At 31.8% G+C, this 13,007-nt stretch overlaps 1 protein-coding gene across 2 annotated transcripts in view; it reads right to left on the bottom strand.

Annotated features, from left to right (window-relative positions):
- The window catches only part of Vps15 (vacuolar protein sorting 15), a 60,642-nt gene that overhangs the window by 19,896 nt on the left and 27,739 nt on the right, over nucleotides 1-13,007 (bottom strand). The window contains exons 11-18 of one of the 2 annotated variants that reach the window (XM_080178391.1): nucleotides 9,395-9,497; nucleotides 9,094-9,173; nucleotides 8,546-8,650; nucleotides 7,491-7,544; nucleotides 7,198-7,237; nucleotides 6,317-6,457; nucleotides 5,397-5,471; nucleotides 5,006-5,126 (exon numbers count right to left, since the gene is read on the bottom strand). In XM_080178391.1, coding sequence (XP_080034517.1) covers nucleotides 5,006-5,126; nucleotides 5,397-5,471; nucleotides 6,317-6,457; nucleotides 7,198-7,237; nucleotides 7,491-7,544; nucleotides 8,546-8,650; nucleotides 9,094-9,173; nucleotides 9,395-9,497 — 719 coding nt within the window. Of the gene's footprint in view, nucleotides 1-5,005; nucleotides 5,127-5,396; nucleotides 5,472-6,316; nucleotides 6,458-7,197; nucleotides 7,238-7,490; nucleotides 7,545-8,545; nucleotides 8,651-9,093; nucleotides 9,176-9,394; nucleotides 9,498-13,007 lie in introns of both variants that reach the window. The other variant, XM_080178451.1, reaches the window with a different exon arrangement.

Here is a 13,007-nt window from a genome sequence, read left to right as displayed (position 1 = left end):
AGATAAATGTACAGGTTTGTTTGATATGTCTTTTCAATATTTAACTTATGAGGTTGACCATAGAAAATTGGGGATAGTTTGCTTGTTCAAGTTTAGTTAAGCAATTTTCTTTATGAATAAGAACTCAATCAAGATTTTTCTTTATAATTATCAGAACTAAAGTAGATACAGTTTTAAATTAATACATCTTGATAAGGATATAATATGGAAACCAAGACCTCTAGTGAGAAATATTAACACTAAAATTAAGGTATTTTTAAACTCTTAGTTATAATTAAATACTTTGTTATCTTCAGTTTTTAACAAGGATGACAACATCCATAAATCATCTTCTTAAGAAAAACATAATTTTGTAAATAAAGTGGGCTTTTTCTGTTTTACAAGAGACTGCCCTTAATAAATAATAAGAGATAAATGTACAAGTTTGTTTGATATGTCTTGTTAATATGTCTACTTATTAGGTCAGCAATAGAAAATTAGGGATAGTTTGCTTTTTCAAAGTTTAGTTAAGCAATTTTCTTTATGAATAAGAACTCAATCAAGATTTTTCTTTATAATTATCAGAACTAAAGTAGGTACAGATTTAAATTAATACATCTTATATAAGGAGATAATATGAAAATAAACACCTCTAGTGAGAAATATTAACACTTAAATTCAAGGTATTTTTCTTATCTTTTATCTATTAGTTAAATGTATACTTTATTATCTTATCTCAATAATTATTTTCCTCTATAAATATCAGAACAAAAGTAGATACAGTTTTAAATTAATACATCTTGATAAGGATATAATATGGAAATCAAGACATCTAGTGAGAAATATTAACACTAAAATTAAGGTATTTTTCTTATCTTTTATCTATTAGTTATAATTAAAAACTTTGTTATCTTAATTGTTTAACAAGGATGACAACACCCATAAATCATCTCCTCAAGAAAAGCATCATTAACATCCATAAATCATCTTCTTAACAAAAACATAATTTTATAAATAAGGTGGGCTTTTTCTGTTTTACAAGAGACTGCCCTTAATAAATAAAAAGAGATAAATGTACAAGTTTGTTTGATATGTCTTTTTAATATTTTAACTTTAAGGTCGGCCATAGAAAATTGGGGATAGTTTGCTTGTTCAAAGTTTAGTTAAGCAATTTTCTTTATAAATAACAGCTTAACAATGATTTTGCTTTATAATTAACACTACATAAGTAGGTACATATTTGAATTATACATCTTTTATGAGGATATATTATGGAAATCAAGTCATCTAGTGAGAAATATTATCACTAAAATTAAAAGTATTTTTCGTATCTTTTATCTCTTAGTTATTACTTTGCTATCTTAATTTTAAAAAAGATGACAACATTCATAAGTAGCAAAGCACAAAATTCGTGATTGGAAATACGGACAAAGTGAGTTAAAATGCAGATATTTAGTAGAAATAAACTAGGAGGGAAATAAGAAAAAGATATGGTTAATAATATTAATAATATCCAATAGAACTACACTATTATTCTAGTAGGTACATATTTGAATTATACATCTTTTATGAGGATATATTATGGAAATCAAGTCATCTAGTGAGAAATATTATCACTAAAATTAAAAGTATTTTTCTTATCTTTTATCTCTTAGTTATTACTTTGCTATCTTAATTTTAAAAAAGATGACAACATCCATAAGTAGCAAAGCACAAAATTCGTGATTGGAAATACGGACAAAGTGAGTTAAAATGCAGATATTTAGTAGAAATAAACTAGGAGGGAAATAAGAAAAAGATATGGTTAATAATATTAATAATATCCAATAGAACTACACTATTATTCTAGATGATTTGGCAAGGTGTATATTCTCATGAAAAATCAGCAATCTATCTTAAATAACAAATGAAAAAATCCCATTTCCCTAACAGCGTTACAGAAGAATAGACAGATAGGTTAATTATAGAGTAGCTTTAACTATTTATATATTTAGATAAAACTTGGAATACTAAAGTTGTGATTTTTCCTTTCAGGATTTTTGGAGGTTTTTTAAAACCTTTAAAAATATATACCTAACAAAAAAAACGAATCAAAAAATTTCATAGGTACAGAAAAAATTTAACCAAAAGAAAAAAGGGTTTCTTTTAAAAATAGTAATCTTATTTCATCTAACACCAGAAAGCATTATTAAATAAAATACCTTAAATAATATACTTTTAAAAAGTGTCTTCTAAAGTAAAAAATATAATGATTAATTTTTATCAATTTTTCTTTATTATGCAAATAAAATATTAATCCACCTAGCGATTAAAGTTTAAACAATTTTCTCTTAGTATTGTTTAGAATTTTTATGTATCTAGAAAGTTGCTGAATTGATAAATTCCAGCTATAAAGTACACTTTGCTAAGTAAGCTTTTTATAAAAAAAATGCAATTATGTATTAAAGCTTTTGTATGAAGCTTAATATCAAGGAAATTGGAGATCCAAATCAGTTATACTTTTATGGTAAGCTTTATAAATATAATGAAATGGTTTAAAGCTATTTTTCTCAACTCCTGTGCCCTCCCCTAATGGTTAGGGGCAACGCCACTAGACTTATATAGAAGGAAAATATCTGTGATACAGAATTGTCCCTGAAAGAAATAATTGGATACTACTGACATAAAAATTACTTTATGTCCTGGTTCTATACAGCTAAAAGTATTTTATTAGCTAATATAAAATTAATTAAGAATAGATGTTATTCATGTTATTTTTTTTCTATTTTTTTAGATTTAATTTCTATTTGCAGCACATACTTTCCCTCCACCAAAATTATAATATCAAATCTGATAGATATTCAAGTTAATATAACCAAAAATAAATATAAATCATTTAAAAAAGACCTCTGGCGAAAAATATTGAAACTAAAATGAATCAATTTGTGTTATCTTTAATTCAGTGTGACGCAGTCAGCAAACATTAAACTTACAAGTCTTATCTTTTTAGTAGCGAAAATAAACATACATTCCGTCAGTTACAAAATAAATAGTTAAAAATTTAGCTTCAATCCAAAATTAGGATACACAAATAAAATACTATGGAGCAGAGTTCATAAAACCTAAAAACGATTCAAATCAATGTAGAGCAAGGACGTTCAAGGGGGGGGGGGTGAAGTGGTGATTACCCCCCAAAAAAATAAAACAGCTTGGGCGCCCCTGTAGAGCACTGTCAACAAAGTTACTAACAAAATGATAAACCCAATAAAACAAGGATGACAACATCCAAAAGTAGTGAAGCACAAAAAATCGTCGATTGGAATACGTAGATTTAAAAGGTTTTTACTAAAATCAAGAATAGATTTATTGGATAAAATAAACATGAAACCTTGTTTTATTTTGCATGATGACGATGGTCAAAGTAAATTATATTAAAGATGCTCATAACAATGGGAAAAATTATTTTGATATAGATATCCCATAAAGGTTTGAAAATTGCATGAAAATATACAAAGATATGGGGAAATATGTAAAACATATAAAAATAGCCAAAAACCTGATAAAAGGCAGTCTGGCCGTCATGGTTGTTTTATTTAAACGACAAAAAATTTAATTTTTAAATCCTTAACTTAAAAAAATTGGAAAATCGGACCATATACACTGAAGATATGGAAAAAAGTGTTAAATATATAAAAATAGCCTAAAACCTGCTAAAAAGGCAGTCTGGCCGTCATGGTTATTTTGTTTAAAAGACGGGAAATTTAATTTTGATATAAATAAATGAAAAATTTTGAAAATCGGACTATAAACACTGAAGATATGGAGAAAAATGTTAAATATATAAAAAAAACAGCCTAAAACCCGCTAAAAAGGCAGTCTGGCCGTCATGGTGGTTTTCTTTAAAAGACGGAAAATTTAATTTTGATATATATAACTAAAAAATTTTGAAAATCGGACTACAAACACTGAAGATATGGAGAAAAATGTTAAATATATAAAAAAAAACAGCCTAAAACCTGCTAAAAAGGCAGTCTGGCCGTCATGGTGGTTTTCTTTAAAAGACGGAAAATTTAATTTTGATATCTATAACTGAAAAAATTTTGAAAATCGGACCATAAACACTGAAGATATGGAGAAAAATGTGAAAAATATAAAAATAGCCTTAAACCTGCTGAAAAGGCAGTCTGTACTTCATGGTTGTTCCTTTAAACGACGGGAAATTTAATTTTGATATCTGTAACTGAAAAAATTTTGAAAATCGGACCATAAACACTGAAGATATGTAGAAAAATGTGAAAAATATAAAAATAGCCTAAAACCTGCTAAAAATCGGTCCGAACGCCAATGATGTTTTATAGTAAATTGTGCTCCTTAATGATGGGAATGTTGTCAAAAAATTTCAGCATTCTATCTTATATAGGAGCTGAGTAAATCCCATTTCCCCCATAGCGTTACGGACTGACGGACTGACTGACTGACTGACTGACGGACGGACATTACTAATAACATTTGATAACAAAGAGCTAACCAATGATAAAGATATAGCAGATGGACTCTGTACTAGCACATAAAATAAACATTGGCACAAACAAACAACAAGAGTACCTTATAGAATACACGAAATTAATTAAATTTTTTCTAACCCGCGATCATGGCTCAACACAAAACGCATCCGCTCGTTGCCGGGGAGGTGATTGGTTCGAATCTCGGGCCGACACCGCGTAATAACAAAAGACTTTAAAAATGGTTCCTACTGCTGGGCGACATAAAAACACTTCTGAAAACTTCAGCATTAAAATTCATAGAGCGGATATTGGGCTGTTTATTAACTAGTCCTCAAAGTTTTTTTGATAACGTTTTCTTATTCGTTGTCTCAACAACTTTGGGGACTTGAATTTTGATTGGTTTGTTCTAAAAGTTTAGTGTTCAGACGTTTAACCACTAATTGTAATTTACAAAAGGGATAACTTTGTGACTCATCATTGGGGATGTACATAAATTTATTGACCATTGTCGTATCCCTTTAGATCCCTGACTAAAATGATACCTGTGGAAGTGCCACTGCTAGTATTGCCCCCCAGAGTAACCAGATCTAAGAACTTTAGAGACAGTTCTGCAATATCTGCCAGGTGTTTAGCCAGGGTGGACCGCACATGGATAGCTGGATCCTAGATGGATAAAAAATTTAAGTACTTATTATATCCTGTTGAAAAAGTAACAGATTGTTTGGTATGATTCTTCTTCACAGTGAGCCTTACTTTAGGACTGGTTAATGAATTATTATTATCATTTTGTGGGAGGTTATCTTCTATGATCTCTCCCAAGAGAAAGTGCTCCTAAAAATCTTGGAAAAGTATTTGCATGATTCCTTAGAAAGCCAACTATTATAAACAAACCTGTTTCATGATTTCTTGGAGCACTAAATAATATTAACAAACCTGACATAATGGCAGTAGGGATGGAAGAACATATTCTGGAAATGTATTTGCATGATTTCTTGGAACACTGTTGATCTAAAAAATACAGACCAAAATTAATATTGATAAAGGTTTAAAAATGGATATAGCATATACGTGGATATATTTTGACAGGGAAAAAATTGACGCCGACTTAGGTAGGTAACATGGATATCATTGGTAAGTTCGTACATTTAGTGAGAGAAGGGGGTGAGGTTATCGTTGTTTTAGCCAGCTGCTGGTTTCACTTTAATAGAGAACATGAAATCTGAGTAACATCTAAGTAATAATATATCCATTGGTATGAATATTATGTTTGTATTAATGCTTTTAAAGGATGCTTGATAATGGTCAAAACTTATTCTGTGTTATCATACTTTTAATCCTTAAAATTCAGACAAACCACCCTTTTTTGTATTGCATTCGCAAGTCTTAACATTAAATGTAATGAATTATATGTATATGTTCAAGGGTATTTTGGCATTCTCATTATTTTACTGTAAATCACACTGAGCTGGATCTTTAAATCGTTTAGTGGTGCGCTGAATCGGGGCGATCCAGTTCACCCCGGTTTGGCGCGGCAATGTCACTCGTTGAGTGCCATTGCTGCGCCAGTACCGCGCCACTGGGCGCGCTGATTCGCCCATTCCATTTTGATTTAAAGATTGAAATCTAATAATATCTAGGTGCGCCGAACTGGATCGCCCCGATTCAGTTCACCTCTAAACGATTTAAAGATCCAGCTCTGGTGACCAAAGTTTTACATTATCCCATTAGCTACCTTTAAAATTTTGGGTACTTGAATTAAATTTTATAGGATGGTTCACACTTTTCTACCAACTATATAAATCTACTGAAGGGGTAATTTTGTTTATCATAATTATAAAATAAAGATTTTTTACCTGTTTAAAAAGATGAACCAATGCAATGATGGCTGCCCTCCTAACTTGAGCCACAGGACTGGACAGGTAGTAGATTATAAATGGAAGAATCCTGTCCAGAATTATTTCTCCTGATAACCTTTCCCCAAGCCAACAGAGAGTCTAAATAATAAGTATGGATGAAAAGCACAGATAACTACCTGGTTCTAGTTTTAGGAACCTTTTGTAACGATTTGGCTGTGTTAATATTTCCGACGCTATTGGCTAATGTTCAAGGACCCAAATGAAAATTCGGCACAGGGCCTAATCCCCATCTAGTAAACACACATTTCTTTAACCCCTGCCCCCTTTTAATTTAATGTCTAAATAAGCATTTATACTTAAAATCAATTATGAGAAAAAGGCTAGAAAAAAGTGTAAAAAAAATATTTTGCACTCCGCCTTTTTACTACCTAGTGAAAAGTTCAAAATATTATGTGTTAAAAAAGAATTAAGTGCAAAAGTCAAATATGAAGTTGTATTGATGGAGGTAGAACTGTTTTTATGAAGATACAAAATACCCATTTTTCCCTTTTTAAAGCTTTTTTCCTCTTCAACAAAATAAACAATAATAATCGTATTCCTTATAAAATCTGCCAAAAACTTACAAAAATCCCTGAAATAAATTTTGATTACAAGTGAATAATAAAATGGATATAGGATATACGTGGATATTATGACAGGGAAAAATTGTCGTCAATTTAGTTTGCTAACATGGACATTATTTATTGGTCGGTTCGTTCATTCAGAAGGGGGTAGATATAGGGTATTGTTATTTTAGCTAGCTGCGAGTATTTCTTTATCATGAAAGTAGATGAAAATCTGGTGCAAGATCCAAGTATTAATATATCGATTGTTTATACCTGTATACTCTGTAAGTGTGATGTTGTAAGTTTCAGGTCTCTAAACGAGAACAAAAATATTATCATATGTAATCATAAATAATAATATATTCAAAGAAAAAGCTTAAAAACTGTCCTAAATGTCTAAATTAAAATATAGACGGTGCATTATTTGCCAAAAGTGAAAGATGTAAAAGTTAGTTTCAAAGGCCCAATTGAACGTCGGCATAGGGTCCCCCACCTCGTGGGTATAGTTACATATAGCTCGTGCCTCTTCTATTCATTTACTTTAATAAAGTATAATGAAAGCTTACCTAATAAAAGCAGTGACTAGATTTGTAAGCAATAATAGGCAGTCTTCATCAATTCTGAAAAGATATAATAAGAACATTAGAAATTCGATCAGTTAGCACATTTTTATTTCAAAAAGAAAGATAAAAGATACATATTAACTAGTGTCTAGCCCCCTAAAGCTCTCTGTGGACATTTTAGAGAAGGGGGAAAATTCGATTTTTTTGGGTCTGGTGTGGGGGGGGGTGGATGGGTGAGCGATTTCTCTGGGAAAAAAGAGGTTATATCCCCCAAAACCTGTAGTGGACATCCTTTTACTTTTATATAGAGACTACCTTCGCCATTTCTAGTTTTTTAAAGCGAAGCTTTTCTATAATTAGGGTCGGTCCGTACGTCCGTCCGAGATAGTTAGCTTTTATTCGTTAATTTAGGCATGTTAGAATTGTCCTATCGATTTCAAACTTTGCATGGTGATTCCTTCAATAGTTAGATAGGTACGATTTAGAAAGCATAGCAACTATATAATCATTACCAGAATGTCCGTACGTCCATTTTAAACATGTTGTTTTTTTACTTTTTTAATAACAATTTTTTATGTGATAAAAACATCCGATTGATCTGATTTTTTGATTACTGATTCCTATTACAATGAGGTACAATATCATGAGCGAAGCATCTCTATAATCAAGTATTAAAAATGTCAGTATGTCCTTAAACAGAATTCTGTATTTAAGAAGTTTTGCAACAAATTTACGTTAGTATAATTTTGTCAAACCTTATATTTTCATACTTTGTATATTCAGTTCTGACACTCAACAAAAGTTAATTTTCGTCTGTCATATCGTTTCAGAGCTTCGCTTTTATGGATGTTGTCATCCTTGTTCTGTTTGGAAGGGGATGATATTTTTTCCAGGGATAATTTTCTCGGGGGAGTGGAGGTACCCTCTCCAATAATAGTTATAAACCTTCTCAGGACGTTATTAAAAATTAAACCAAATCGGTCCAGCCGATAGCAAGATCTTAAACTACGGACAGACAGACAAACATCCTGTTACTTATATAAAAAGATTAGGCATACCTATCGTCTTGTTCAGACTTGAGTAGTGAATCCAACTTGTTTAGATCTCGGAATAATCTGGTTATTTTCTGATCTGAGGATAACAGCGGCTGGTGGGAGAACATTCTAAAATTCATAAGATGATTCAGTATAATAAATGTATAAATATAGATGTATAACCTAGACAACTACCAGACTGGCCAAAGTTTTGAGTACTTTTTACGTCTGCTAGAAAATTGCTTTCTGCTCTTTTGTAGCGACTCGGCTGTGTTTATATTGCCGACGCTTTTGGCTGATAAAAGACCCAATAGAAAGTCGGCACAGGGTCCCAACTAGTAGGTAGAGTTACATATAGCTCGTGCCCCCTCTATTCTTTTACTTGATTGTACAATATACATTAGAAACAAACTTGATCTCATGTTTTGTTTAATGAAAACTGATAAAAAAACAGTGTTTTAATTTTCTAGTTTAATAATAAACCTTCCCCCCTAAATTCAAATTATTTAAAAAAGGGTGGAGGTTCAATGCATACCTAGGCACTCAATGAGAAACATCTATAATTTTCTCACCTGATATAAGACTGAAGGAAAGAATAGAAGTACTCGGGAAAAGCAACTCCTCGTTGATTTGACAAATATTCAGAAACACTAACAATGTTGACATTTTATATAGTAGAAGGGGCTGTGAACTTCATCGTTGAATTAAAAACTTCGGGTTATTATATTAAATTGTGATTGGCTCGTTAGAGTACTGTTCCAATGAGTTATTTTGTAATTAAAAATTAACATAAATTCTGGTCCACTGTCTTATACCATCAGATCCCTAGATTCTCCCAGGGATAATTTTAATAAAAAATAATAAAATGTTCCTTAGTCGGTCTTCAGGATTTCTGGCAAGCATGCTCAAAATCATTTCTCTAATATTCTCATCCTCTATTCTGTTAACCAAGCTGGAGGGGGAGTACTCACCAATTCTAAAATAATAAGAGCATAAAAACCAGAGAGGGGACAATGGACTGTTTACTACAAAAGTCCCAAAAGTTTTATAATAACGCTTTCTTATTCGCTGGCTTAATAACTTTGGGGACTTTTTAGATTCTTATTGGTTGGTTTATTAAGTTGAGTGTCCTTGCGTTAGAACCACTAATTGTAATCTACAGTAGGAGTAATTTCGTGTATCATCATTGGGGATGTACATCAATTTATCGGGCATAAGTTTTATCCCTTTAGATACCTGTGTATAAACATTTAGAAGATTTCGACACAAAAATCTCTTAAAAGGGCATGAAATTTAATTTTGATAATATGATCTGAAAAATTTAAAAATCGGACCAAAATCACCCGAAATTTGGAGATCTATGTAAAAAATTTAACAGCCGCCAAACAGCTGCTTAAAAGCACCATGGGTGTTTTATAGTTACGCTGATCAACACTAATGTGTTCTTTGTTTAGGTAAAGAAGATACAACATTAGCTGTCAATCAAAGTACAAGCAAAGTTACAATAATAAATCTTCAGAACAGTTCCATACATTAAGTCATAAAGCTATATCTACAGAACAGTTCCATAAATAGTCAAGAATAAGTCATAATCAGGATGGCCAGAATGTCGTCTTACTTTGTTGTTTAAATGATCTATAAGTCGGGATATATCACAGAAATCAATGTATAAGAAATCATCAGATGTACCTGTTTCAGAACAAGCTTTTTATAATGCGAGGTGAGTGAGTTTATGCCTTTATTTATGTGGTGGCAGCTAGGCTAACTCACGTCCCGAGACCCCAACCATCCTACCTGTGGAGTATTCTCCTTTCCCAATTGGAATTAATTCCTTTTTATTGGTCGTTTAGACATAATTTTAAAAAAACACTCACCAAGTGATTTTAACATTTTTTTAAAAACCTTTTATTGATTTTAAAAATAAAGTAAACATTTTATTATCCAGTGAAAACTAAAACAATCTCAAATATTTAGTGTGAAAAAAAAGTGAAAATAGTAGTTTATTTAAATTTTATTGTTTTTTTAACCCCCCCCTTTTTTTCACCCCCTCGTTGGTCTCTGTGATATATCGACAACAAAAGTACTGCGACATTCTTATCTACCATGTCATCAATCAAAATATATCCTCCTAATACCCTACCTCAAGAAGGGATTAGTGACGTACAGTTCGAGATATGGAGAGAAACCTTAGAAGTATACTTAGAAATAGAGGAAAAATTTCGTAAATTTCTACCGGATGGCCGTTACGAAAATTGGATTGCAGCTGAAATAAATGATAAGAGAATATTAGTGGCTAAAGAGCCTGATAAAGCAGAACATCTACCAGACATCCGACGTGACCTCCGACAGTTTCTAACTATTGTGGCTAAATATGTACACATGGACTTCTACAACCCAATCCAACAACAATCAACAAGCATCAAATGGATTTATAAAAAGATACGAGAGGATTATGATATAATGACACAAGGAATACACTTCTTCAACCTACTAGATCTAACCTGGGATCCAACTGGTCAGCAATCTGCAATAGGATTCTACAATCAATACAGGTCTATGGTCATCAGCAATCTTGCAAAAAAATCAACCCTCATCGAATGGAAAAATGAAACATTGAAGGAAAATGAATCTTTAACGCCTTCACATGAGGATATGATACTACTGAATGTGCTAGGATTGCTACACCCTAAACTGCCTGCCTTTATTCGAGAAAACTACTCCTACAAAATTGGCGCTTCTAAAAGGTTAATGGATTTTAAGACTGAAATCCTCACAAAATGCAAACAGTACATTCAAGATATTGATCAACCAACTCTATCAAATGTTATGACAGAAGAAGACCCACAATGTAACTACATGTCATCCCAACAACAAAGAGGAAATACTAGAGGCAGCTGGCGAGGCAGACAAAGACGACCTCCGTACAATAATTATCGTCAAAGACCAACAGGAAGCTTCCAACAAAACACACAAGCATCACCATTTTGCCGACTTTGTCATATCTCTGGATTATCAAGAACCATCTATAGTAGTCACTTTCTAGGCCAAGAATCATGTCCCTCATTATCTCAGAAAGATAAACAAATGCTTAACTCTAGACTAAGCCAACAACTAAGTGCTCTCAATATAGATGAAGAAGAAGATGACTTAGCAAAAGAGTATGGTTATGATGATCAAGAAGATCAACAGCAGCAGGTAAAAAAAGATTGTTCATTAAAGCAAAATAAATCTTATGATATAAAGGATAATGCTAAAATACATGATAATCTTAAAACTGACTCTATTTCTAATAGGACTGCCTGTAACTTCATTACTCCAATAGCAACACAAACCCTTACTGTATCTGATGTCAACAACTGTGTGATCAACATTGATTTGGATACAGGTGCTACTTCTAGTTTTGCCAAATTATCTGCTGTTATTTCTCACGGATTTAAGATTAAACCTAACTCTCAATTGTCAAACTTAGCTGATGGAAAAACAAGTCTTCCTTCTTTTGGGGAAATAGATGAAATTTTTCATAGAAATTCATGGTCTGTCCGTTTTCACGCAATTGTAGTTAAAGATCTACACTGTAGTTTTGTAGGAGGGAACAATTTCATCAAAGAAAATTCTATTATCCAAGATTTGAATGCTAGAACTATTTCAATTCACAAAAAATTCACTGTATCTGAAACCAGCAAATCCCTTATTTTACCTACACAACCTAACAATTTAATTTTGCAGAATAGCCACTTGAATGTAATCCTACCTGGACAAGAAGTTGCTGTACCTGTTCCCCATCAAGATGATACACAGATTGCGGTACAGCCATGGCATCAGAATAAACATTACAATTGGCCGCAACCACAAATTTGTTCCGTACAAAATGGACAGATATTAATCAAAAATAATTTAAATGAACCAGTTCAGGTTAAAAATCAAAAAATTCAGGCAAGAACGCTAGGCAATATGGAAAATTCTACTAATCAAGATTACAAATCAACAACAATTGAAGATATTAAGGATGCTGACAATACTACAAAAATTGAAATAAATGAAGATAGCATAAGCTCCGAAATTGTAAATTATATAAAAGAGATAAATCACACTTTCAAAGATGTATTCAATGAAGATCTTAACACTGGATATAATCACAGATATGGCAAGCACATATGTTCCCTCAACTGGGCGGATCAAAATCGTCCAACAGCAACAAAAGTCCAACATATTAATTATGATCATCAGACAAAACAACTATTACAAGAAGTTATAGATGATTTAACTGAAAAAAATGTTCTAGGAATCCCTCAAGAATTTGGAATAAATGTGCAATATTGTTCACCTAGTTTTTTAGTAAGGAAACAGAGAGCCAAGAATAAAAGCAAGAATGAACTTACAAAAGATGATGTCAGGTTAGTGGTTAACTTTTCTAAAATAAATGATCACCTAAAAAATTTGCCAACTAGTGTAACTAAACCTAAACAGATATTTTCACAGTTGGGAC

The sequence above is a fragment of the Acartia tonsa genome, chromosome 1 (genome assembly GCF_053477335.1).
Source record: "Acartia tonsa isolate MP-2025a chromosome 1, ASM5347733v1, whole genome shotgun sequence".
Taxonomy (NCBI): Eukaryota; Metazoa; Arthropoda; class Copepoda; order Calanoida; family Acartiidae; genus Acartia; species Acartia tonsa.
This window is presented reverse-complemented; position numbering and strand designations above follow the sequence as displayed.